The following is a 27,602-nucleotide window of genomic DNA, read 5'->3' on the forward strand; positions in this document are numbered from 1 at the left end:
CTGGCGAGGCAGGGAGAACAAGCCTGAACAAGCCTGGGCAGCACAAACTAGAAAATGTTTTTAGAGAATGCTAGAAGAAATTTGAAGTCGTCCTGCCTGATCAGAACTTCTTAATGTCTTAGAATTTGATTTTTCCTATAGGCGAGTGTAGATAAGCTGGCGGTTCATATTCTGCTATCACTAGATTGTTTCTTGTGGTGTTTAAATATGTTGTCTGGGCATTTACATGTAGCTACATGATTACTGTGGTTAGGTTAATAATCTTCCATTTATCTCTAATGAAAGGCTGAAGAAATATGCATCATACAACTGAGTTTTTAAAAAGAAGAAGCTTTGGGTAAATGCACTCTACGACATCTAAGACATTAAACATTACTGATGCAACTTTGTTTGAATCTAATACTGATCTACATGATATTATTCTTATCATACTGGGCCATTAATTATATCTAAAAGATCTGATCCAATGTGACATTACTTCAGCCTTTTTGAGAAGTGCCTGTAGTATCGTGGTGTCTCTTTAAAGGAAGGGGGAGTGTAGAAGAGGGACAGAGGAAAGAGATGAATAGAAGGCACCAGAACCACCTACCATGACCAAGTGCGCTGTAAATGTAGGACAGAAATTCGAGTGGAATACAAACGGATCACCAAGCGACATATTCGAGGGAAAACCATGTTTGGATGTGCCTTATCTGATTCAAGTATTTTTAAACATGGTGCCACACGCGATCATAGGAACACGGGAAAACTATTTTTCCTCCCAAATATCTCTTGCATTTTGAAACGGAAAAGGAGAGTGGCAGTGAAATACATCCCTGTGGTATCGTTTTTTGATTATCAATGGTAGGCATTGCATAATTCACCCTTATCTATCGGAGCCATTTGGTTGCTCCTCTTTGGGAAGAGGGGGACGCCAGGAAAAAAACGACTACATCCACTGGCTGCCTTCTCGGTGGTGCCTGCAATTGTTTGGCAATGCCCTTTTCTCTCTTAGGAAGGACTTGCAGACAGTAGCGGGGGAACAAGCAGGGGAAGGATGCATTTAACGCTGGATGTGTGCTGCATTCAGGGAGATTCGGCAGTAATAGCGGCTCTAACAGAAACAGCGAGTGCGGAGGGCCTGGGAAGCACCCAGCCCCACTATCTCCTCCTTTTCCTCCCCCCCTGCAGGACCATGCTTGCGTGAGGGATGAGGCTGTGCACAGGGACACCAGGCCAGAGCTGCGGCCTACTTCTCACAAGAGCCGGTCTCTCGACTGCAAGATCTGTGAACACATTGCCACCATCAAATCAGCATCTTTGGTACGCAGCTCCCTCTCTCCGCCGTTTGCATAAAAAAAAAAAAAATACGCCTGTGTGTACGCGCGCCGCGCGCGTGTGCGTTAGCGAGTGTGTGCGTGTGTGCGTGCTGCCTGCGCGGCGATGAGGAGGGAGGGAAGGGGTGTCTGTGTTCTCAGCTGTACATCTGTAGTCATGGCAACCAGATCCTGTTAATGGATGTCATTTTTCCATCCTCAGCTTCCTTCTCTGCCTCTGCTTTTATGTGTGTGCATTACATTTATATGTGTTCCATGTAAATCCCTGCCAGTGAGATTTAGTGATTGTCAGGGATTGTAAAAGATGCGGTTCCACATCTTCTCTCGACCCGAGATTGATGTCTTGATTGGTCTCAAGTCTATAGTGGCATCACATAAATGTCAGAAATGGCACTAAGGTGGTAGATCGATCAAATCATTTTGCCTTGTATCATCAAGAGCTGATTTTAATCAGGGACAAAATTAAACCACAGAATCACTGTATTTGGGATGTGCAGTTATCAGGGCTTAGAAGACCTTTTTAGTCTGCAGAATGTGTGTATGATGGGTTTTCTCTTTGTGCCTGCCCAGTTCCTTTTACTTCCTGCTTCCTGTGTTCCTCTGTCTAGGGCATCAGGTAGATCCAGGAGCATGAGCAGGACTTTGAGCTGCGGGAGCAGATGTCTGGGTATAAGCGCATGCGGCGACAGCACCAGAAGCAGCTGATCGCCCTGGAGAACAGGCTAAAGGCCGAGATGGATGAGCATAGGCTCCGGCTGCAGAAGGAATTAGAAACACATGCAAACAACACTTACATTGAGCTGGAAAGACTGGCCAAACGCCATGCTGCTCAAACAGACAAAGAGGTACAGCCTCTACGGCAGGTTCTATTTATGAATGAGCTGGACACTAGAGAGTGATGTAATTCAATTCAAGGCAAACTTGTGTCTCAGTGTTAAGGTAGGCAATCAATACATTGGATAATTGGATTATTTTAATTTCTCTTCACAGATTAAGTCAGTTGCATCAGAAGAGAGGAGGATCCAGCAACAGATTGTTGCTCAGCAAAAGAAAGAGCTGACTACTTTCTTAGAAAACCAGAAAAAGGAATACAGACTTTGCAAAGACAAGATCAAGGAAGTAATTATCATTGACAAATAAGTTTATGAAGTCACACATTACATCTGCTGAACATGTCCACCTACATACTCCTTTTACCCTGTCTGTGTTGTGTGTGTGTTTTATTCCAGGAGATGAATGAAGACCCTTGTACACCCAAGGAGGAAAAGCAGGAGCGTCTGTCTAGGCACAAAGAAACAATACAGCGCTCTCAGGCTGAGGAGGAAGCTCATCTTCTGGCCCAGCAGAGGCTTGTCTACGACCGGAGCTGCAGGGCCCTCAAACGCCGGAGTCTTGTCAGGAAGCATGAGTTTGAACAGGAGCAACTGAGAGAGGTAATGTGATTTCCTCTCATTACATAATGTGATATATACACAAGACTATGAGGACAGGCACACTTTTAGCAATACCTCTGGCAGTTCTCAGAAGATACTTACGCAAGAACATGTTGATGACCAAATCAAGTTCCTTAACTGCTTTCACAAATTACCAACAATGAATACAAGATACCAGCAATGAGGTGATATCCTAAAGCTGCTGATCTGACCAAACTTCCATAAACCCTGAAGCATTCAAGACACAATTTAATGGTATGACACAGAAAAGGAACCTGAACCCATCTAAAATGTGCACACTGCAAACATTAAGCCAACTACTAAGATTAATGCAAGTTGAAAAGGGTTTGAACAAGACAGTAAGGGAATACTGCAACCCCCACGTAAAGTTGTGCATCATCTGCATTGAAGGGTAGAAGAAGGCACGATATTTTATTGACTTATTTTAGCAAAAAGATGAGAACAAGAAGAGGTCCTAACACTGACTACTTACCTGTGGAGCCTCCAAATATTATAATTACATCAGCAACTATATGCATCAACCTGAAGTTGCATATTAAAAGTATCATTACCTCAATCCTCCCTTCCAGGAGCTGAACAAAAAGAGAACCCAAAAGGAGATGGAACATGCCCTGATGATCCGGCAGGACGAGTCCACCCAGGACCTGGAGCGCAGGCAGCTGCAGATGCTCCAAAAGCTGCGCGTGGAACTCATGCGGCTGCAGCACCAGACGGAGCTCGAAAACCAGGAGGAGTACAACGGCCGGCGGCAGAGAGAGCTGCATAGGAAACACAGTCTGGAGCAGCGGCAGCAGCCCAGAAACCTCAAGGTGCCGAAGTCTTCCTCTTTGCGTCTCTACTGTACGCAGTCATTTAGCGAGCTGATATCTGGCAAGCTTCGTTTCGAGACGTTTTGAAAGTTCGTAAAAAAAATGTGAGACGTTGCATTATGAATACATCAGTGAGATGTGACCTGTACAAAAGCTTTAATCATGTTGACATGAGAACTGCTTCTTCCAAAATACTGTATGTGCATTATGGTTTTTACAATTTCACATATTTTCTCCTCCATTTATCTGAAGATACAGTCAGAGAAACTCAAATGTTCAAGGGCATTGCAAAGGAGCGAAGGCATTCAGTTATTAATTATTTAATTACTTAACCCACCTTATCTACTGCAAATGCAATGATTTACTCTGCTTTTAAAAGGTAGACTGAGAATGTCAACAACCTAAATCAATCAAGCGAATTAAGAGAGGTATCATGAAACTGAACGTTTTATTAAGCATTGTTGTTTAACTTTATTTTGTTGTCATGTGTTTAAGTCAGATTGAACCAGAAACAAAACCTGTCCTGAATCCTATTCGGATTTTGCTTTTGATTAACATGAAAAAGTCTCATGTAACCCTCCTCAGACCCTGGAGATGCAGATCAAGAAACAATTCCAGGACACTTGCAAGGTGCAGAACAAGCAGTACAAAGCACTTAGGAACCATCAGCTGGAGGTGTCTCCAAAAGGTGACCATAAGACCATCCTGAAGGGCTTGAAAGAGGAGCAGACACGCAAGCTGGCTATACTGGCTGAGCAGTACGAACAGAGCATCAATGAGATGATGGCTTCACAAGCGGTACGAGAGTTGTGAAGAATTTTGTCATGAGCAGCACAAATGGACCTTGTTCGTCAGTTTCATTTTTGTACTTATATCAGGAGAACACATTGGCTCTTTACATTTAACTCATGGTGTCATAATGTGTGCAATAGCTTTTAAACATCACCAACCATCTGGATTTCCAATGCACTATTTAATGCCACTTTTGGGGAATCTTTTGATTGTTGGCCTGTAGTTTGACAAATGAGGATTTCAACGCCTTCATCTTTAACAACTTCTGTCTTCCTGGGCTATCCTAGATGCGGTTAGAAGCAGAGCAGGAAACCGAGTGCCAAGCTCTGAAGCAGCAGCTGAAACAAGAGATGGAGCTCCTGGACGCCTACCAGAGAAAAACCAAGTCACAGATGGAGACCCAACATGAGCGAGAGCAGCAGAAACTTGAGCAGAAGGTCTCCATACGGAGAGCGCACCTTGAACAGAAGGTAGGTTGAAGATCAAAGCCGTCCTAACTTCCAGTCTCAAGACATACTTGAAGTAAATGCAACATGATGCCACACATTATAAAAATGACCTTAAATCGGTTATCTGCATTATTACGGCAGCTTTTTTGGTTACATCTTATCATAGACAGTTTTTAACACACCTGGAGTCCCACTGATGCTACTGGTTGGCTGGGATAATTGCATAGATGGGGGTGGAAGTTGGGACAGTGGTGCTGGAACCTTACATTCTTCCATAAGCCAACATTAAATGAGGAAAATGGACGGTTTGTTTTGTAAGACATTGGGCCTTACAAACGGGCTGAAAGCTGAGTGTAGAAATCTGTCTGTGGTGATAAAGCTGCTGGCAAACACATTAACTGACACTGCCTTTACATCCTAATTGTTAGGGCTGACACACTTGGCATTTATGCTGTATGATTATAATATGATAAGAATTACAAAACTGGCTGCAGCATGGCTCTATGAATGACAGGGTCAGTCTTTGGTCAGTCAGTCTGAACTTTGGTTGAGAATGAAAAAACTCAACGACTACTTGGTGGATTGTGGTGACAAACATTTGTTTTTTTCCTCTACTGACGAAGAGGATGTAGTTTTTGTTTCGTTTAGAAAAATCTCAATTTAAATATTGCATGAGTGTCGCCATGAAATGTTGATTGTGAATTTACTTTACACTACTTTGGTTTATGAGTAAAATCCTGCCAAACTAATGACCTTTTCATCAGTCTCACCTGTACCCTGCACTGTAGCGCTGCTCAGTAAATGTTAGCACGTGCTAACCCGGGATGTTGAACATGTTAAATATTTAACCTGCTTAACAGCACCGTAGACTTTATACTGTCATTATGTGCACGTGTTGGCATGTTGATGTTAGCATTTAGCTTAAAATGCTACTGTACAGTGCATCCTAAGTACAACCTCGCAGGGCAGGGCTGTTAGCATGGCCATGGACACGTTTTGTTTTCTGACCTTAGCTGAACCCAAAAGAATAGAAAAGAGAACTGGAAAGAGACAGATTTCACATAATGCACTTACGGACAACAAGGCGTTCACAGAAGTATTGCGCTACAAAGTGAAATATTTTAGGCCCATGTGTAACTGTACAGGAATGTTAATGTTAAACTAAACGAAAAGGGTTCAACCACTGAGGAGCATGAGCAAGTAAAAATATGCTATTTGTATTTATATTTTATTGATTATTAATGAATAGTTTTGACCATAATATGCATGAAAGTGAAAGGATACATCTTCAAATTGCTTGTTTTATCTACAGAGAGACAAAAGAGACAGAAATTCAGTTTACTATTGTACAGTTTAGGACAAAAAAAATTGCTTACATTTGAACTGCACAATTAATATTAATCAATAATTAAAATAGCTGCAGAATAATTAGATTTTAGGTTGATAGAAAATTAGTGTCATCCAGTTTTTTCATTTTTAGCTAGGGCTAAGGAGAGCTAACGCCTCTGACTGGAAAAAATCATATCTATATTAAGTTTAATGGAAATCTAGGAAATTGCTTTTGTGACATCTAACTGTGAAAGAGTTACAGTTGCTGACAACAACACCTGTTGCTAACCACATACAAATACCCTTTTTTTGATAACAGATTGAAGAGGAACTGGCCGCACTTCAGAAGGAGCGCACTGAAAGGATCAAGCACTTGTTGGAACGCCAGGACAGAGAAATTAATGCTTTTGACACAGAAAGTAGAAGCCTCGGCTTTGGAAGCCTGGGATCTCTGGACTTCCCCAAAGAAGACAACAGATGAAAGTGGATTTATCTTTAGAGGACAACATATCCGTGCCCTTTTCACATCCACTTGTTCGTTTGTCACGGCCACGGTGACGAAACTGGATAACTTTCTCCGTTCCTTTTCTTCTCTCCTAGATATTGCATCTTCAAGTCGAGATGTCACGTGCAATGAGAGCTTCTTTTGGAAAAGTAAAACAAAAGTAAAACAAAAGAATCGACGACGACATGTCAATAAAAGTCAAACCTAGTCAGTGTAACTCGAAAACCTATGTGTTCAGAATAACAGACTCTTTCCTCCATGCCATTTCCTCCTTTTTGGTATGAATTGAATAAATCAGGAAATTTTAGTAAAATGGGCACTTTGATATGTTTAAGTAGAAACCCATCATGTTCATATGATGCTTAAATGTGTGTGTTACATGGAGGGACATTGTGGAATGTGAGCTGCGGACTCCCCCGTGGTGTTAAGCTGCTTTGTCTTTTTTATTTTTACTTTTTTTTCAACTATGAGTTCGTTCTCTTTCTTTTTTTTGTTTTAATCTCTGAATGTGAATATTACTGTATGGGGTCACTGGATAGTCAGACTTTGTTCACTTTATTTATTTATTTTTTTCATTCGGTCATCCTTTCATATTGTGCTTATGCATACAGTATACTGTGGTCCCTCACTTTTCTAGGCAACAGTCTTTTATTTGATATGTAGATTCAATTGGCATTAGCTTGATCAACCCGTTAATCACGTCACAACTCAAGATCCCACTTGGTAAAACTGCTTATTATTGCATGCACTTTAAGGACAAATTCAGGTTGTGAAGTGAAGCATGAATCTGTCAGAGATTTTAGCTGTTTGTAAATAAAAGTGATCATAGCGTTTAGTTTTTTTAATTTAATTTATTTTAATTTTTCAGTTATTCAGCCTATGGATACTGGACATAAGCGCCATATTTGATATGATAATTTCACAAATGCCTTTCTTTAAGTTGTGCCTGAAGCAGATTTTAGTTACGTGTTTGTTATATCTATATTTTACCTACTGACGCCGGCACCATTTTGTTTTGGGTTCATCTAAACTTGTGAATCATTTAATGTTCACTAATCAAAAGTTCTTGTAAAGGAAAATGGTGAGAATTGTGCTGTATAATTTTTGATATGAATATTTGTACATGAGAATATAGCTAGAATATACAGAGGCACTGGTCTATTACTGATAACAGATCTTAATGATAAAGACTTTGCTTTGTGTTCTTTTTTTGTTTTGTTTGTTGGTTTGTTTTATAATATAGAGAAATGGTCATACAATAGCTCAATATATTGCTAAGTCAAATCACTAGACTTTCAGATTGTATAAATGCTGGTGAATGGAACCACAGACTTCTATTATAATATCAGCGGTTCAACGAAAGCAAACACAACAACACGTACGTGGGTCTGGATTGCATTCGAGTAATTAGTGTCTAATGATAAGATTTACATATTTTTCGCCATGTTCATTATGGTCATTGAACAGGTTGCACAATTATTCCATTTCTACCGAATGGAACGATAATTGTTTGGTGCTTAATTTCTAATACCACCTTTAGCCTTGTAGTTTTTTGTCTTGGAGAGACGATTGATTTTTACAAAATGTAAAACGTGAAGCATTTTGAAACCCCCCCCTCCTGAGTCAAAACACTACTCATATGACATATTTAGAGTGCCCCATGCAGTGAAAACCCTCTTAAAAATGAAGTATATGTATGGAAAAATAAATAATATTTTATCATGGGTCGGTTTTTTTGAAACGCTGTTTAATATGGTGGTCTTGAATGCAGCCCTGTTGTGTTTTTGACAGGTCGTTTCTTTGCCTTTTTTTGTTTCTTTCTTTTCATTTCAGAAACACAGCTTGTATTAATGTTCATATTTCCTCACAGGGCTGAAAGGTGGAAGATGTCCCTTGAACTCACAGTCTATTTTAAAACGGAGGAACACAGTGACGTTCAGTTTGTGAAGGCAATAGAACTTTAAAACGGTCTTGTTTTACACGTTGACGCCTAAATTTCAGAATTTGTTACGTTTCGACCCGGAGCGTGTTCCCGAAGCTGAACGGCTCCACTAGATTTTTCAGCCTTTTACATTTTCATGAACTTTCTGAAATTTGATGAAAACGTTTCTCATATGCAGTACGGCCTTTTGTCGGGGTCACACACGTAACTGGAGCCTTTGTGGACGAACGGCTCCGTAGAAGAAAGTGACGTTGGGGTGCTTGAATAAGTTTGCCTGAGAGCTTCAGAACAAGTATGAACTTTACAATTTGTGTGAATTTTACGTTACTAGAAAGATGTATTTAGTTAGAATAAAGGGGACTTTCCTAAAGAACTTTATTCACCATTTCCTGTGCAGTTCAAAAACAAAATAAAAGAAGTTCTGTTGAAAAAGTAAGGGAGTCTCAATCAACATCCTGCATCTTATGACAGTGCATTTCTTTTTTTGTGTGTGTGGTTTAATTTCCTTATAATACCCTCTAATGTGGTGTGGGACTTCTCATTTTTGCTTTTTCTTCTCAGTGTGACGAGAGTGCCACGACCTATATTGTAACAAATGTTGTTTATTACAATTTACCGTAGGCTGCAAACACATGCAAGTCAAAGATAATGTGTTGAAACCAGAAACTTGAAGCGGGAACAAGAGGTGAGAGGGAAGTTGCTCTGCAGAGCGTCCAGTTTCCTTACATTTCGGGGCAAGCTTGCAAGATTTAGGTGCCAAATGTTTTTTTGGCACCTCTGTACTGTATATGCTGGCAGGAATCCGATTGTAGTTTCCTTGAACTGTCAACGTTTGTGGCGCCATCTGCATCAGTTGCCTGCCTCACCACAACCCCTCTTTTATCCCCTGGGGCAACTGGAAAGCCCCGAGGTTGGCAAGAGAGTGGTAAGCCTTTACCTGAAGCGGTGCTGACACGGTTGTGGTGGGTTGAGTTCCCCACGTCTTTTCTCGAGTAGTGAGTGGTTTGACAGCACTGTCTAAAGTGTTAAAACCAAGATGCGAGTGCCATCAAAAAACGTGGAGTTCACGCCAAGAGCCGTTTCACTTTCGCAGCAAACACAACCTGTCGCTTCTACTCAGGGCAACACTTTCCTGCACCGCACTCTGACCTCAAGTGAACCCTGTGATGCAGACAGCTTGCCGAACACATCACAAGCAGAAGTGACGGTCAATCCAAGAAATTTACTGGGTCGGTGATAATCTGATTAGTCAACATGTAAAAAAAAAAATAAAAAAAATGCCATTGTCATAAATAATTACAGTTCCGGCTCACCCACATGCTAAATAGATCTAAATAGATCAGCGGAGGATGCAACACCACAATATGTCACAATGTACTCATCCTCTGACGCGAGGCCTGCTTTTAGGACGCTTAACTTGTGGTGTGATGAAACTTATATATCGCCTAGTTTGGCTAAGCAGGCCCGCTCCTTTACGCACACATAAAAGTCTCAGATTGAGAAACACATTTCCTGTGACCTTGGCAGCCTCCTGCATGGGTGGCCGTGTGAAAATATTTATGACAAATGTGGTCTGAGGCTGTAACAGTAACGGTTACTGAGAGAAATTTAGTTATTTAACAAAATAAAAGAGAACTGTACACATTTCACACGTGTCCCTTATAGTTATCAAGGAATTTGGTGACTACAGTGGGGTCATTTTGTGTTGTAACATCTGGGCAGCAGTGACTGCAGGACTGGTGGTTTGAAAGGTTCAAATTATCATGTCACAGTGTCAGTTTCTTCTATTGAATTCAGAGAACAATAAAGGTTTCTTAAGGTGCTGCTTTATAAAGTAGAAAGATGCATCATCGGTATACAGCTTTGTGCAGTGTGGAGTCTCTTTCACAAACTTCTCACCGTCTCACCCATGCTCTCTGGGGAGATCTAGAAATCAAAGTGTTGTCTGACCTCACTCCTTATCTGATTTAGATGCATGTCTGACGCCGTCTTCTAAATTCAGCAGATCAACCTTCCTCAAGAGATTTAAATACACTGGCTAAGTATACATTTTTTTCTGTGCAAGAATAAAAAGGAAGTGCCTTCAAAAATGGTTATTCCGCACAAGTATATGTTCATCTGTGCATGCCCCTACATGCCCACACACAGGGCAGACATGAACGGACATTGTCCACTTGTTTAACGCAGGATAAAGAAGAAAACAGAAGAAAAAAAAAAGAAAAAGGCGCCTCTGAACGAGAGAAATTCTGGGAAATTTGGTTGCCTCACAAAGTGCACGTCATTTCCTCCTGTGACAAATGTGTGGTTTCTGTGTTTAAAAAAAGTTTTAAAGGAGTGTGATTATGACGAGTCCGCACAATTTGCCTGTGATACCGAGAGGAGAATGAATGGTCATGTAAAGAGTATGAATTTTCAACAGTTTATGGGATCAGCAACAAGTAAGTGTCCCTGCATCTGACTTTTATTCACAAATAAATTAACCTTAACCACATTTTCTTGTCATTGTAATGCTATTGTGGTTATTTTCGGTGACTTATAGCTGTTGTGAAACTAACTGAAGTTTGCAGTTTCCTGCATCAGTGACATAAAATAGTAACTGCTGGTGAATATTTAAAGTAGCTGACGATGTTTGACGGCATCTCAAGATGCTTTGTGTCATTTTATAAAACGACTGAACTGATAATACAGCTTGTCAGACTTGTGGTGCTCTTTTTTTTTTTACACTTGGTGAATGTTTGCTAGTGGGAAAATGTATTTTTGTCCCTCTTGCTCTGCACTTGTGGTTTTAAAACGAAGTTCCCTTCGCCAGTGTTATGTAGGATAACTGACCAGTTCCTTTCTCCTCAGCATTACTCTCTCTCCTGCTGCTTATGGCTGTTGATTCAACAAGAACTGTGGCAGCAAGCAGAAACCAGCAGTGTGGGAATGCTATGCAGCAGAATCTGAAGCTCTCCAGACTCGTACACAAGGAAGCTGCCGACCTGTCCAAAATATATGTGAGTACAGGCTTAAACTGCTTTGTCTTAGGGTGTATTTTTACAACATAATATGCTAACTGTTCCTTTTATTCTTGCAGATGGCCTCTCAAGGCGAAATATTTCAGTCCTACTGTAAAGTGTCAGTTAATGGCATCCCTGATCCCAACATATCCGGGATGGAGCCCTCAGAGAGGATAGTGAGCATCTACTCGCATATCCAAGCCTTTTTCCCACATTTCAAGCGAGTGCTCGAGCAGCAGACAGACTTGCAGCCACCTACAAGCCCGCTGCTGGCTCAAATCAGCCGAGTCACTGCACGCAGCAGGAACCTGTCAAGCCGCATAAAAAACTTGTATCAGACCCTCTTCCCAAACCTGCCTGCACCAGAGCCTGCGGGGGGGCCGACAACACTACCTCCATCTCAGAACATCTTCCAGCAGAAAGTCTACGGTTGCGTGGTCCTGAAGACCTACAAGGAGTTCCTCACAAATGTTACGAAAGAACTGAAGACTCTAAAAAGCAAAGTCTGCAGAAGGAGGACGCGAATTAATACACCCTTTTGAGGATGACCTGAGACTGGACGTAGAGAGTCAGTTTCCAGCAGCACTTTACTCACTGGTTGAGACTTAAAAATTGTATGTGAGTATGAAGGTGGCCGGTACATCAGTATAATAAAGCCTATTTATGTTATTTAATATTTATTTTCTTATGTGTTTCTGTAAAGAGGAATTCTGTTAAAAGCTTGAATGCAATGCATATTTAATTTGTCTATCATCTAAGATTCTATGTTAATATAAATTTACTTACTGTACAAAGAATTACCAAACAAATTCTTTGCAGCTGCTTTGTCACTTTCTTTGTACGACTGCAGTAAAGTGTGCCTGGATTTTCATGCATTGCACGTGCCTTGTTATGTTGGACTTTTTGCATTTAAAATAAATCAAAACTAAACGTACGTTTCCACGCAATCGTGTTTTAATTCAGACAAGAAGAAACGCTGCAAACGCTCGCGAGGCATCATGTGTTGTTTTGAGCACTGAACTGGTCCATCCAGAGGGTTAAAGGAAAATCAGGAAGCTGCTGAGACGCTGACTGTGTGATATCAGCTCAGAATGACGCATGTGTTCAGCATTAGGGTGCATCAGATAGGAAAGATTTCGTGAAACTGGCGGGCCGTCTGGCCGGTCACAAGGTGTGGGTGTGTGTGGGTCAGATAACTGTATGTGTTAACGGTGTGTGGCTTGCATACTTATATCCTTATATAGCTGCAAGTGTGTAATATGTGGGGTGGAGGGTTGCAGGAAAAAAGTCAGAAATACTCTTCTTTGAATAGATGATTAACCAGCTCTGTATGCAAACTAGTCATTTCATAGATAGCAAATATTTTGGTTGAAATTAAGTAATACTTTGGCAAACTTTTCTCCAGTCACAAGCTTTTAGGAAACTGGAAGTAGATGGGGGATTCACTCTGGGTCATGAATCAAGTTCCCTGTTATAACTCTGTCTTATTTAAAGCACAAACACAGAGGGTACCTCAGGGCAACAGTTGTCCTTCAGTCTACATTAATCATTCATTTTCACTACCTTCTTAATGCTTTACAGCTCCTCTGTGGTGATGGGTTAGGGTATCTATCCTATAGAGTCAAGTCATGCAGACTCTCGAATCCACCTGACTCATATGGTTTTGGTTTGTTTTCTGTACATTTGAGGGGTGGAAAAATGTAACCTGTGCAGTTTTGTTGGTAACACAAGCAAACCCCAACAGAACCCAGGCCCCGTTGCAGCTGGTGTGACCACAAAATCACCTGTCATCAGTCTGCAGCGCATAAGAAAATGTGTCGACATATGCTTAATCATTGGATGTTTTTTTTTTTTTTGTTTGTTTTGTTTTTTTGAGGAGGAGGGTATGAATGAACTTTCACACTCAAATGCAGACGCGGGGGACTGAGGTTATTACTCAGATCATTCCTCTAGGCACGTGACTGACGGTACAAGCAGCTTGACGCAAACTGTGCAAGGTTGTGTTGCCAAAATGGAAACTATTTGCTAACCTGCTGTTGCACGATCACCCCTGTATCACATTTGCATCACAAATGAACAAACACGTCCCGTAATCCTGAGCAAAAATAAATAAATAGATCAGTGCATAACTCGATAGCCTATAATGACATGCTTTAACAATTATAAACTCTATAAACTACAATATCATATCTTAGGATGTAACATGGCAACCTTTAAGAAGCAAAAATCTAAATGGTACCATTTCACAGACTGTAGTAATTAATCAAATAATTTAAATGAATTAAGGAGCACCTGGAAACACACATAAGGCAAGTTGAAAAGCCAGCTTTATTTTAGAGTTCCTGCTGAAGAAGCTGAATAAAGAATCAGGTGCAAGTTCATCATCATTTCACATGCAGTGCAATGTTTCCACCGACAGGGGGAGGTAGATAGCAATGACCAAATACACAATACAACACGAGTAAAACAGCACAGTTTCAAATAAATAATGGCAACACATTTGTAAGATTAAAGCTTTTTCCAGTATCTTTAATTATTTTTTTTATATATTTAGCCTTTTGTTATTGAGTGTTGACTCCGTTTAGAGGCACATGAAGGAGAAAAGTAGTGAACTGAAACAACTCAGCTGCTTCTAGGATGCTTTTGACTTCCCATTTATTCATTTCATTTAGATTTCTTTGTTTTCCACGTTTATGTACTTAGCCCTTTCAGTGCTCTGATGTTGACGCTGTTACTGGGAAATGATGATCATCTTTAAGTTTTAACTTCTGGTTTAAATACTTCTAGCAGGATGACGTCTGTTCTTAGTTTAAATAGTTGGATTAATAGGTGGTGTGACATAAAACCTGGTGCATCTCTCTCATTCACTGAGACTGTTTATTGAATAACTCACAAACACCGTTTATCTAACTCAACATGCACTTTCACTGTTAAAGAGAATGTCTACAACTGCATTTCCACGAATCGTTCCTTCTCAGGGTACATTGACTTTTCTGAGAAATCTAAATCTAACTATCAGTTCCATCATTCAAGTTCACCAAATGGTTTCTAAATAGCGCGTGCACCTTTAAAATGAAACCATAATCGTTGTACGATGCAGCATACCCGGATAAAATGCACCTGACTAAACGAAAACGTATATTAAGACTTATATCGTCACCTCTTTTTGAAATTAGGAGTAATTACATTCTGCCTTTAAGCACTTTATATTGCACGACAGCACTCCCGTTTCCTTTTTATCAGAAATCCACATCATGAACTGAAGCCAGGTCGGTCTCATGGGGTCTTTTATTGTGCAAATATAGCGTGCAGAGCATGCACCAAGAGTCATATTTGTGACATGAGTAAAAGGCATTTCAAGTTAACGTCTCCATATTATTAGATACATTTCAAGACAAACCTTTACATCCCTGATTATTGAGTTATTAATTTATGGCAACAACATCTTCAAAGGTTCTTCAAAGATTCATATTTGCATGCATAGAGTTGGATATTTGATTATTATTGCTTTATCCTGTTATTCATAGGCGCATAATGTCTGATTATCTCACATTATTGCTTACAATAAAATAAATACTTCTAACACATTACACTACATACACATTGTCTTTGGATTTGCATAGTTATTCAAACACGGGTAAGGCATATAGTCAGTGATAGCAACACACTACAGAAACAACAGACAGCTAATGCTATAGTGAAAGTGTAGCTTTGTGACTTTTCTGGAAGTCACCGCATATTGTAGTGTACCAACCTCATCTACACAGTGTTGTCGTGTCCATATTCAGAAAGCGAATGTTCATCCGCGTCTCAATGTCAAATTCACACAGCAACTGCAAAATACGGTTCTACGTTATTTCAAACTCATCCCGGTGCAAAGCGGCGTGATCCATATTAATGACTCCACATCTGAATGCAGTGTTGAAGTGAGTTGATTAGCGAGAACATAGCTTTAGCAAGCAAACTGTGTACCAACCTTGACGAAATGCTCGAACGTGATTCCCTCGTAGAACTCGTCAGGTTCCTGTGTGTCAAGAAGTGGAGTTACTAAGTTTGTCCCGGCAGATGATTAAACTTAAAGTGGCATTCTCAAAGATTTCCATTTAAATAAACGTGTTCGTTGTTGAATAAGCAAACACCATGAAGATTCAGTTTATGGCTCACTGCTGAAATTTCTGCAAAATTTCTGTATTGCTTAAGTTACTGATACGAATGCAGCTTCACATGAAAACCACTGACAATAAAACAATGGTAATTTTTGGCATTTTTCCTGACAGTGCATCGGTTTGAAATGTTTCAAATGGGAGTAATGGAAGAATAAGAAGCAGCCACAGTGATCTGTTAGATGAAGAGCTGCAGGCGATTGGGTGGCTGCATGCGTCCGATTTCTCAGCAAGGGAACCCTAACTCCATTCACTGTACCTTGCTATTTGCAGACTTGCACCAGGCTTGCTGGATGACTTTATTACTATTGTTCCTTTTGCTGCCTACAGAAATCCCTGAGCTACAGTATCAAACAGGTGTCGCTGAATCAGCCAGGACTGAAATGTTTGAGATTGCCACTTTAATGTAAAGCTACTGTTAAGATATCTTAAGATAGTCACTATAGCTTACTGTACATACCATGTGACCCATTGAAATACTGGCCACCTCCAGCATGGCTGCATCAGCAATGCTTTTGGCTGTTTCCTTTTCAAGGGTCCCGCTACGAGACAACAGCTCCTCCACCACCTGGACAGATGTGAACAATAGTTGAAATAAAATTAGACTGATGCAAAGGCTGCAGGATTGAAATCCCTGATATCAAAATAAACTGAGGGAATGAAATGCCTCCTCTCTTTCCTCATTAGCTGCAAATTAAGTGTGCTACAAAATGACTCTACTAGTGAAGAGGCTTCACAACCGACTGTGGAGTTACACACAGAATATAGAAATGAGGAGAATCTGCTTCTTAAACGACCTTTTCTTTTGGTCTTTTATGAGTGAAGACAGACTTACATGTCGGTATTCCTCGAGGGTTATCGTCCCATCGTTGTCAGTGTCGTGCATGTTGAACAAAACTGCAGAGAAAAACGATGCCATCAGTCGGACAGCAACAGATAACATCAAGAAACGTGATCACGTGATTTATGTCAAGACACACATCTCAATTTCTCCCTCCTGACGTTCTCACGCTGCTCCTCTGTCATGTGCAGCGACGGGGGCCTGAAATGAGACATGACGACCAGGAACTCCTCAAAGCCGATCTCCTCGACCGTCCCTTCACCATTCTGACGGTAGTTTCTGAAGAGACACGCCAAGAGTTCTTAAAATGTTACAAAGAGCTGTTTGTGATAATCGTCATGTCACATTAGAGCTAGTAATCTGGTGTAATGACGGTACCTTCTGTCAAAGAAAGCCTCTATGATCTGGGCACGGATCGGATTGCATGCTAGATCTGGGATTTCATTGAAGTGATCTCTCCTGTGGGCGTTAAGAGGGATTTAACAGGCATAAGACATGCATGTACGTTCCGACAGGAAGCCTGTTGAGCAGGTTTCCAATTCCAAAGAAACCTGGCGAGTTGTCAAGAGAAGAAAAAGAAAAACATTTACTTACAGAATACAAACACAAGATCGTCTTACCGTAGAGTCTCTTGATTGTGGCTGAGCTGTTTGAATCTTTTATGCAGGACTCCAATCTGCTCAAATGAAACTAAAGACAAAGGGGAGGCACATTTAAGACCAGCCACCTGTATGCAAACAAAGATTAACCACAATAATTTGCTTGCTTAGAATATGATAACAGCTGCTCTCTATTCAGAGCTGGGAGCTTTCAAGGCAGCACCCTTGGATATTCATGTTTGGCCACTCAGACTTTCACACCCACCTCCTTACGTGGATTGATTTGGTCTAAAATAACTACTGTATCACTGGGATTGACATGTTTCTCTGGTGATCTATTATTAACTACAACCCCCTTTGTAAACTGGGTAAAGTTTCACTTCCATTAACTTGCACTCTAAATTATTCATAGCTACTGCACCAAACAGACTGGTTTACCTTTTAGACATAGATGCTGGACATGTGTTATTACAGCAAATAATCGTCACCTCTTTGCTTAACATGAAAAATAGGCGGATTCTGCCTTTAAGATAAGACTGCGTTTATATTATAATGATACTTCCGTTACAGCGAGCTCATGTTTGCTTCCTGCGGTTCAGACTGGAGGCAAAGAAACTACAGAAACTATAATAATAATAATAATTACTCACAGCCCGTCTTTTCCGCCAGATCGACGTATTCCTGGTGACTAGGTACGGACTGTAGTGCACCCATAGCTCCCCGCAAAAAGCTCTTCCCGAGACTAGTTCAGTCTCAGCGGGACCAAAGGACGGGTCACACACGAACCGAGACCGGAATCGAGTTGTATCTCACGCGAAAAAAAACATGCTGAGGAATAATCCACATCCACCTGAGCGTTTGTGTCACAGATCCCGGTAGGTACTCCTCACACCTCTGCCACCCGGTCTGGTCCAGCAGGTCTCATCCTCTGCAAACAGCGCAGGCCACTTCCGCAACTACCGTCCTGATGACGACACGCACAGTTAACAACAGGCTGCTGGCTCAGTTCTTCATTCAGACTTGTTGTATTCGTTCAGAGGCTGCAGCCGTCCACCGAGACCTGTTTGTTGACTTTGATGCAGGAAGTTTCATGTCCAATGTCATCGCACAGGTTTGGGGTTAGGGTTAGTTCCACAGGTGGATCAGCCTGTTGCATGTCCACAACGAGCCTTTTTAAAGGTGCAGGTCATGATGCGGCAAAGGCAACTGGACATGAGTTTAATTTTTCATTTTAATTTCAGTTCTGCAGTTTAGGTTGTAACTAGAGTCTGTTAATGACCCAGTGTTCACCTACAATTAGAGGGATGTTATCCAGATAAACCTGTCGGTGACCTGTCTTTCTACAATTTCAGGTTCTCTTAAGGCCTTAAATTGTCCAGACTCAAGGTAGGAAACTTTCTGCACAGAGATTTTAAGACGTTAAGAGAAGGGCTTTCCAGTTTTACATGGATGGTCTTTCAAACTACCTGTACTCTCTGACTAAAATTCTTGAATCTAAATTAAAATACGTCAGACTGAACTACAGGAAATCGAAGTTTAAAGAGACTGTGATGCACAAGACATCAAGAATTTTTCATTTAATGTAATTATGTAGCCACAGAAACACACCATTGTGATAGGTCGATGAATTTGCAAGATTTCGTAGCCCTCCCTGAGCTTTCAGCTACATTTCATGTCCCATTTGTTGTCAGCAGACGGGTTTTCTTTAGGTTTGCATAAAATCAAATGTTCATATGTTCATTTTTGTTTTGTTTGGCCCCTTAGAGACTCAAGGCTCAATATGAATACACGATCTCTGTATGACTGAAAGCTCCAGAAACATCTTCTAAATCAATACTTCGTTTTTAGTGAAATGCTGTTTCTGGTGTCAAGAACAAACTTTAAACCTCATGAGATAAAAGGTCAAATGCTGCGTAGTGTTGTTTGTAGTCAGTTCCACATTGATTTCTTACATTATTTAGACCAAAATCCTGGATTTATTCAGCGAGCCACACCTCCCAGGTTAAATTCACATTTGAACACAATGCACACCATGTGCAAAATGCGCCATTAACAATAAGTCCAGTGTCGTCTGTCTCACACAGATGAGGAGTTGTACAGACTGACGGCTTGTAGAAGGAGAGATTTCCTGTAGCGCTCCTCGAGACAACCAAGTTGTCTGAGCCTTTTAGAGAAGGCGCTCCGTTGTCTGTCCATTATATGGTGGAGAGGGTGCTCATGGTTATCCATGACTGATAACTGTTTGTTCAATGTCCTCCTCTCCACCACTGATTCAAAAGTCTCCTGTCTGCAGCCAGTGACAGAGCCAGACTTCCTGATCAGCTAATCAGTGTGTTGGTGTGACTGGCTGCAATGTTGTTCCCCCAGCAGACTACAGAGGAGAAAAGGGTGTTGGCCACAAAGAGACTGGTAAAAGATTTCCACTGAAGAACATCAGCCTTCTCAGGAAATAGAGTTAACCGAGCTTGACGTGGTAAGCCACACCTATTATCAGAAACATATGAACTTCTTCCAACATTCGCTGGTTCATACATATTTATTTTCCTTATTATAACATCATCAGAGCCCCTCCGCGACCCTTCACAGGACAGGCGGTAACAGAAGATGAATGAATGAATGAATGAACATCTTCAGACGCAGAAAGAAATTCAGATGCAATTTCTTGTAACTGGTTGGAGCATAAGACAAAACATTTGTGCTGCAAGAGTTTAAGCACGTCGTGCTCCAGTCAAGATGTGGTATCACTGTTTGTGGTTTGGCCTGAATTTCAACATGTCTGAACAACGCTTACACAAAAATTAACCCACATGCATGTTTTCTTCACAAAGACCTGAAATGAAATCTAATGTCTATCAAATAGTGTTTGCTGAAACAAAGCAAACTACTTTGTGATCCTGTAATGTGAGAATGTATCTTGTGCAGGTGGAAAATGCATTTAAAGCATCATCGTAGAGTCTGAAAAGCTTCCATAAAGGATCACAGTTTGGAGTTACACAACGCTGCTGTGTATGCAATCACTGAAATAACAAAAGTAGATCAAGTTACATTCAAAATATAGATTATTATACTGTACATATGCATTAAAACCATGTAGTACCCATTCACACCACATGATGGCAGCCTTTTAACAACAATGAAGTGACTTGGGCCCTGTAATAACATATCAGCTGATCTTGATCCCAGTTTATCTTGTTTTCATCGGTGTAGGGGTAAACATGTGTGCGTGTTTGTTTGTGCGGGTGTTAAGCGCATGTATCTCACACGGTGTTGACTCACAGTCACGTTAAGCGTGGCGTTTATGACTCCAGGTCCTCTCAGCATCAGCTGTGTGGTGTGTGCTTTGTTAATCACAGGGCGCTTATCTAAAGTATTGTGTCAATAAGTGCATCCTCCCGTTGTCAAGCAACAGCTGTTGAGGATAATGGTGAAACAACAGGCACCATATGGACAATAACAACACAACTGAAGTCACTATAAACGACTACACTCAGATCCACTTCAGCTGTAACTGTATTAGACCAAAATGAGATATTGTTTCTGTGATCACACCTGATGATTGTTTTACACCTTGGAGCCCCACCACCAAGTTAATACTGAGAGTAACTGGCCGCACCCTCACACCTAGAGACTCACAGTTTGAAACCTGTGCTGGAACACTGTTTGGTTCAAGTGGCAACCTCTGGGGCTGAAAATTAAAGCCAATGTGACAGAAGCTGCAGTTCCTTAAAGTGTCCACTTGAGGCTGATTCCAGAAAAAGAGTCGATCCTCATAGACCTCCATAATAATCTTCTCAGCAGAAATAAACATGCTTATAATCAACAGTTATGGATTCTTTTGCTAATTATGTGAAATGATGTGAATTTCTATATTACTCAACGCTTAAAGTTATGCATAAGTAAGTGTAAGGCTGCTTTGATTGACATGTGGGTGCCTTCACAGGTGGTTAGCTGCTTAGTCCAGGCGTCCGGCTCTTTTCCACTCACGCTCCATCTCCTTTACCATATTTGAATTAGCTGGACGTCAGGCGGAGTCAGGCACTACCAAGATAAGTTTCAAAACCAGTATTCAGGAATCATACCTGTGTTCATTCATTCATTTTCTGTAACCGCTTGTCCTCTGGAGGTTCGCATAGGGGCTGGAGCCTATCCCAGCTGTCATTGGGCAAGAGGCGGGGTACACCCAGTGGTGCAGGGCAAACACAGAGAGAGAGACAGGCAACCATTCACACTCACACCAATTTAGAATCACCAATTAACCTAATGTACCTATGTGTTTGGATGGTGGGAGGAAGCTGGAGTACCAGGAGAGAACCCACACAGATACAAGGAGAAGGTCCCAGTCAGACAATGGATTTGAACCCAGAACCTTCTTGCTGTGAGGCATCAGTGCTAACCACCACACCACTGTGTCTTGAGCACATGTAAATTGCAATACTTCTCTATATATTGACACAGAGCCCCTTGTTCAACCATACCTTGATGTAGGGCATGGACCTCACTTAGTAATGTACTTAATGGTGCAGACTTCTACTACAAGTTCTTTTCAAGCTTTAGCTGTTTTGGCGCCTTAACTGCTGCAGCACACTAGTTGGCACTAAAGTCTTACCTTGTACAGTAAAAAGACTCTTGGTGTAGCAAATTGTCCGCACCACAAACAACTCTATTCCAGATGGATTTATAATTTGTAGATTTAGCTGCGGTCTCTAAGTGTGTGGAAAATTACTCATGTAGTGCTTTTCTAACCTTAGCAGCCACATTTTAATAATTCACCCATTCACACACTCTCCTGGACACAAATGCGCAACCCACTCCACCACCTGAGGCACTGCCGTAGTAATGAAGTTAAAAACATGTTTTTAAACGGTTTATTTCTCCACACATCAGGGGCCTTTCAGTAAAATAAGATGTTAGTGGTCGACCAAATCAGAACATTAGTTTTTATTGTGCATGGGGAACTGACGCATCTAGTAGTGCAACAATCAGTCTGGTCTACAATAAAAACAACAAAGCATTTGCTTTTCTTTATCAGCCTCTGCCCTTGAGATGCTCTTTCCTTTAATATCGTGTCACTTGCGGTGTGCGCCGTGTTTGTGTGTGTTGTTACTATTACTGAGTGCACCACATTCGATGGCTTGAAATAGATTTGAATAAAGACGAAGGGGGAAGGGAGGGGGGGGCGGCGAAAATAAGGAGGTGTCTGTTATACAGGGAGACAAAAAGGGGCGGAAAAGCGTGGCCAAGGAGAGAGGGCAGCCTGTGCCTGTTTTGCATGCACGGGGGCTTCTGTGGGAGAAGGAGTTGACAGGGCGCCGCAGTGCTGCCTCCAGCTCTCAGACAACAGCTGCTCAGAAAGAGGAGACGTCCTGAGGGTGCTGCGACATGTCTCGCTCTTTCTCCATCTCTCTCTTCACCTGTCTGCCTCTTCCTTTCACCAAACAGACATACGCTAGACACATGTGCAACACGCTGCCTTCTCTACATTTCTCAATGACGCACACACACGCGGTTGTGATGTTCATAAGAAACTGGCAGGCTGCCTGTGCTCAAACAAAACACTCAAAATAAACCAGGTATAGCAGGGCTGTGATTGAATCTGTCATTTGCTCTGCCTCCTTGGAAAGGTGTTTATGAAGAGCAATTATTAGCTGTTTAATAATGAAAATTAAACCGTCTTCTTCGACCGCTTTCCAAACGCTTGATGACAGACATTCAAGATGACAAGCCTTTGTTTGAGCATCAAAAGCCCGTTTGTTTGATTTGCATGCCTCTAATTTGGTCACTTACAAAGTTTCTGTGATAACTTTTGATCAGTTTCCCCATGCCAAGCATAGAAAACCAATTTATGTTGAGTCATTTTACAAAACATAATGAGATGGTTTGATATTTTGCTTTTGCAGACAAAAACCCACTAACGAACGGTTGCTCTTAATCTCACATTAAAACTTTAAAGAAGTCTTAATTTCCAATTAATTCCAGTTAATTAATCCAAATGAGTGCACGAGACATTTATAAATGGACATCTATACGTGAATATAAATGGACGTGATGCAAGATTTTGTTCGGAAACTGTTAATTACTTCCCTAACTTTAGAGGTGACCCAATTCTAAAATCAAAAACATCCAAAAAGTGCGGGTGGGGCGCTGAGACGTGAGTGAGGGAATAATTACTGTATCTCATAAGACGATACTCACTGAAAATAAATCCGTCTGTGTGGCTAAAAAGAAGTGAATGTAACATCATATTTGCTTTGGAAATGAGGATTTTTTTTTGTTTGTTTTGCATGACTGCTTGTAAGGCATTGTTGTCTTATTGCATCTTTTAGTGAAATGAACTCAGAAAGTCATTTTGCAGCTGTTTTTCATTTCGCTTTTGAATTGATAGGACATAAAGGGACAGACACATGTGCCCCCCCTTTTTTCTGCTTTTTTGCCCTTGGTTTGTCAATTCATAAAAGGAGTGGGGATTGCTGGGGCCTGGACAGGGCATGCTCTGATCTCCAGATAGAAAGAAATCAATCTCAGAGCACAAGCAGTTTAAAGATGAAAGTTACAGCGAACAGCATCAAGGTTGTAGAAATGTTTAAAAGTTTGTCAGCAAAGTTTAAACACAGAAGCCATTATGTTGTGGTCAGAAAGGCTCTAACCAAGAATTCAAGTTTTAATCATCGAACACAAATGGTCTTTTTCCTTCAGCTAACATGGATGAACCCTCGTCTCTCCCCGGACAGATGGGAGATGGAATCCCTTTAAGTGTCTGATCTGTAGTGTCTTCCCAGTTGGTCATGCCTGAGGACTCCTCCAAACAGAACTTGGCATTTTCATTAGTTGCCTGAACCACCTGTGTGTGTGTGTGTGTGTGTGTGTGTCTCCGTGTGTGTCCTCATAATGCAGTGATTCAGCGCGGAGGTTTTGCACAATCAGTGAGATCTCTTTAACACTGAGGAAGACCAGCCACCCACTGGAGAAAACTCATTACCGTGGCTTGTATCTGCAATCTCAGTCTTTCTGTCACTGCTCAAAGCTCGTGACCACAGGTGAGGTTTTGAATGAAGACAGATTGATAAACTGAGAGCTTTCCCTTATGGCTCGGCTCACACCTCACCTCCTCATTCTCATACAAAGCCTGTCAGCCGGCGCTCCGTGCTGATCATCAGTCTCACATTCCTTTGTACTATTACTCCACGGTAGTTCATCTGAACTCCTACACTTGTGGCAGCTGCTCCTTGCTCGTCTAGAATGTGAAAGCAACCGTCACTGCGACGCATTCAGCTTTCTGCCCCTCCGCTGAAATTCATGGTTTGATGGAGCCAAAAGGAGGGCATCATCCGCAAGAAGTGGAGACGCCGTCACAGTGTCAAAGAATGTCACGCGTCCTACATTTTATTTGTTCGTTAATGTATTCATTGTGGTTATTAAAATAAAATATGTGTGACTACCAAATGTATATCCAGTCCCTGTTGTTTCCTCACATCTGCATTTTACAGCGATGGCAAATTTGTCACTCCAGTGCAGATTTTGCCAGTCAAAACAAACAACAGCCGTCACATCTGTCAGCCGCGGCAACGTGGCTAATCACAGTGAAATTAGCACCAGGAGACATATAAAAACGTCTCTGAGGTGTTCCCCAAAGATAAGATGTACTTTTACTGATCCCTGTAGGATATCCAAAATGACACTGCAGCACAGAGCTACTGTCACATTAAGAAAGAAATTTCCATAAACATATACATCACATGTAGTGCACAGAACAACACAACAATGGAGCAAGAGAAAGACAACATGTGAATTAAGAAAACAACAGAGACAGTAATAACTAGAAATCTTCGTGTATATGCTGTTTATGTGCCTGAGCTCAGCCTGTACAGTATATCCATGTGCAGTATTGGAAGTATTCGTATATTTGCGATTGAAATATGTGCAATATCTGTGGTAAGACAATGTCACTGTTACAGGTTTGCATTTGTGCCTACACGCATGAGATCAGATTGTAATTTATTTTGAGCATATGCCAGTTCAGCTGTTGAATGTGTGTAATATATTACATATACAAAAATATGAGAGAAATTTCCCTTTGGATGAGCAACAAAAATTGACGGTAAATAAAGATGGATGCCCCATTTAGACTTCACCCATAGGGTTCCTTAAGAAGGGTTTTGAAGCTCAATGTGAGTGGCACCGGTTGTAATCATCCTTGGTTGTGCCTAAATCCTCTTAACTACAATTTTTAAAGTGGAGCTGAAGTGGATGGATACTGCTGAGCAGTGACGTGCTGGTAGTGAATCAGAAGAGCCGATTCCCATCCAGTGAGAGTCGGTTCCCCACAATTTTTTTGCTTGTTCATCTCAGCTCGCGTGAGGACGGGGACATTTATACCGTTTGGTTCTGTTTTTGCTTGTATGGATGTAATTGCAGTGTTTTGTTCATTTATTTGCACAATTAAAGTTTTATTAATCAAAATTAAAAATGCTTTTGTAACAGAATAACTGCACAAAATGAGACAGTTATTAGGCTTTTCATAAAAACATTGAATGCAAAAGGGATTCTCAACACACAAACCATATGTATTTGCTGTGTTGGGCTAAAATGTCAGGCTATAAATGATACCAAATAAAGAGCCAGTCAGGAACCAAAAGAGCCGACTCTTCTTTGGGAGCCGCGGCAAAAGAGCCGGCTCTCAGAAAAGAGCAGAACTTCCCATCACTACTGCTAAGGCAGAAAGCTTCCTGCCAAAGCACCTACCTGTCACTTAACTAAATTATGCATAACTGTAAGCCTTGACATAATCTAAAGGGGTGAGTTATGTAAGAATTCACCCTTGTACAGTTATCCAAAATTAGAAATTAGCTATACAGATCAAAACTTTTTAGTGCAACTTTCCCGTAAAGTGCCAAGTATTGGCTGCTCATATTAGAGCAGTCGTTAGGGCAGTGTTTAATTAATTCTTTCCCTTATTAGCTGCAAAAAGAATAAATATAACATATAGAGAGCGTTGCTCTTAGTACAGAGTCATGCACACTATCTTGACATGCAGAGAAATCCAAAGCTCACCTAACTGGAAAGTTTTTAAATTTATATATTTACCCTAAGTTACATGAAATCATAAAAAAAAAAAGCTGGATTTATTCTGACACTAACAGTAAAAAAGTGCAGTTATTCTTTCTTGGTAATCCTTCAAAAAGAATAAGTGCTGTGGTCGCCTGTGGCTTTGTGCTCACAGTCTGCCCTTAAGATGGATCACCTTATTGGCCACTATCTCTCTTCTATAATGCTCATTGGTGCATTGGTGAAGGGCACATTGGCCTTGTTGTTAAGCAGGCAGCTCATAGACAGCGTGTGAAAGTTACGCTCAGGGCTTTTAACCTATACGCTAATATCTTATTTAATGGTATAATTAAACTCATAGGGCAGGAAATAGATATTTACTGCCCTATGATATTCTCAAAATGGCACAAAACATGGAGAGTTTCCTGTGAATTCACGGTGAATAAATAACAATATGGAAAGGTCATATGGGGGATAACAGTATCCACAGTGTTTCATTAAGAGCGCTGCAGTTGCAGATTTAGGTCCACAGCATTGACCATACAATCAATCCAAGTCTATAACAGAAGTGTTTATGATCTTTAGGCTTTAAATGTCAACGTATTGACTAGTTTACATGTTAATTTCAGACCAACTCATGCTTTAACCTATTCAGCCTCACAAACACATCATGGGTTCATTACAACAAAGTCAACCTATACATTTTCTGCTAGCCTATAAATGTCAAAGAACCCAGAGATGTGAAATATGTGTACTCAATTACAAAAAATAAATATGAAATGAGCTGAAGGAAAAGTCATCTTACGTTTCAATATTTCTGTCAGTGTATGCATACTATATGTGGGATGCATACATTTTAAAATCAAAGGCAAAGACAGCTGTTCAAACCTTAAGAGACAGAATACTGAGTAGATGCGAGCAGTCGCAGAGGAGGGAGAGAGATGAATATGTGATGATTGGATGGAGCACGGGAACCTGTGATTTTGAATTACAGTCGACCCATCTGGACTGGGTTCTGCCCCTAGTGGGCTGATTTGATTGCTCACTTTAAAAGAGATAAAGTTGTTATTTAAAAAAAAAATAAAAAAATCAGATCATTTCTCTTCAGGTTTAAGTTGACCTCCAAAGTCAATTCAAAAGTCTGGAAAAATGAAGCTTCGCAAACCAGATTTCCAAATAAAAAACTTGCATGATCATTCTTCACCACGAGCTCCAAGGTAAAAATGTTCCCATTAAATCCAGTGCAACCACTCCTCAAATGCTGCATTGAAAACCAAAATGGTGCTTGACTGTGGTAAAAATATCAGCAAGATTTATCATCTTCACTATGTCTGAAACAACTTTTTGGTAAATTCATCCAAC

The 27,602-nt window shown here is 40.9% G+C and overlaps 3 protein-coding genes across 3 annotated transcripts; 2 read left to right on the forward strand and 1 right to left on the reverse strand.

Annotated features, from left to right (window-relative positions):
- Nucleotides 1-1,400: 1,400 nt before the first annotated feature.
- On the forward strand, nucleotides 1,401-6,996 carry taok3b (TAO kinase 3b). The gene is made up of 7 exons (XM_084572945.1): nucleotides 1,401-2,161; nucleotides 2,307-2,435; nucleotides 2,546-2,749; nucleotides 3,340-3,579; nucleotides 4,165-4,377; nucleotides 4,659-4,841; nucleotides 6,469-6,996. Exons 1-7 carry the CDS (start codon nucleotides 1,976-1,978, stop codon nucleotides 6,628-6,630), a joined length of 1,317 nt encoding a protein of 438 aa, XP_084429071.1. The 5' UTR covers nucleotides 1,401-1,975; the 3' UTR covers nucleotides 6,631-6,996.
- A 3,780-nt stretch (nucleotides 6,997-10,776) lies between these two features.
- On the forward strand, nucleotides 10,777-12,429 carry m17 (IL-6 subfamily cytokine M17). Its single transcript, XM_084572433.1, has 3 exons — nucleotides 10,777-11,034; nucleotides 11,444-11,592; nucleotides 11,673-12,429. Exons 1-3 carry the CDS (start codon nucleotides 10,980-10,982, stop codon nucleotides 12,135-12,137), a joined length of 669 nt encoding a protein of 222 aa, XP_084428559.1. The 5' UTR covers nucleotides 10,777-10,979; the 3' UTR covers nucleotides 12,138-12,429.
- Nucleotides 12,430-14,451: 2,022 nt separating this feature from the next.
- On the reverse strand, nucleotides 14,452-18,162 carry tescb (tescalcin b). The gene is made up of 8 exons (XM_084572959.1): nucleotides 17,849-18,162; nucleotides 17,220-17,289; nucleotides 16,978-17,058; nucleotides 16,739-16,878; nucleotides 16,594-16,655; nucleotides 16,219-16,326; nucleotides 15,572-15,619; nucleotides 14,452-15,428 (listed from the first exon to the last, which is right to left on the reverse strand). Exons 1-8 carry the CDS (start codon nucleotides 17,910-17,912, stop codon nucleotides 15,351-15,353), a joined length of 651 nt encoding a protein of 216 aa, XP_084429085.1. The 5' UTR covers nucleotides 17,913-18,162; the 3' UTR covers nucleotides 14,452-15,350.
- Nucleotides 18,163-27,602: the final 9,440 nt, after the last annotated feature.

This window comes from Chelon labrosus, assembly GCF_963514085.1.
Source record: "Chelon labrosus genome assembly, chromosome: 22".
NCBI classification, from domain to species: Eukaryota; Metazoa; Chordata; class Actinopteri; order Mugiliformes; family Mugilidae; genus Chelon; species Chelon labrosus.

What these genes read in the sequence shown, in the direction of transcription:
- taok3b (XM_084572945.1), top strand. Translation starts at nt 1,976, where the DNA reads ATGTCTGGGTATAAGCGCATGCGGCGACAGCACCAGAAGCAGCTGATC. An exon ending in CTGCTCAAACAGACAAAGAG is followed by an intron (nt 2,162 to 2,306) that starts GTACAGCCTCTA and finishes TTCTCTTCACAG; the next exon opens with ATTAAGTCAGTTGCATCAGA. An exon ending in GAGCGCACCTTGAACAGAAG is followed by an intron (nt 4,842 to 6,468) that starts GTAGGTTGAAGA and finishes TTTTGATAACAG; the next exon opens with ATTGAAGAGGAACTGGCCGC.
- m17 (XM_084572433.1), top strand. Translation starts at nt 10,980, where the DNA reads ATGAATGGTCATGTAAAGAGTATGAATTTTCAACAGTTTATGGGATCA. An exon ending in GTTTATGGGATCAGCAACAA is followed by an intron (nt 11,035 to 11,443) that starts GTAAGTGTCCCT and finishes CTTTCTCCTCAG; the next exon opens with CATTACTCTCTCTCCTGCTG. An exon ending in CCGACCTGTCCAAAATATAT is followed by an intron (nt 11,593 to 11,672) that starts GTGAGTACAGGC and finishes TTATTCTTGCAG; the next exon opens with ATGGCCTCTCAAGGCGAAAT.
- tescb (XM_084572959.1), bottom strand. Translation starts at nt 17,912, where the DNA reads ATGGGTGCACTACAGTCCGTACCTAGTCACCAGGAATACGTCGATCTG. An exon ending in CCCTCGAGGAATACCGACAT is followed by an intron (nt 16,327 to 16,593) that starts GTAAGTCTGTCT and finishes ACATCTGTCCAG; the next exon opens with GTGGTGGAGGAGCTGTTGTC. An exon ending in GTATTTCAATGGGTCACATG is followed by an intron (nt 15,620 to 16,218) that starts GTATGTACAGTA and finishes CTTGACACACAG; the next exon opens with GAACCTGACGAGTTCTACGA.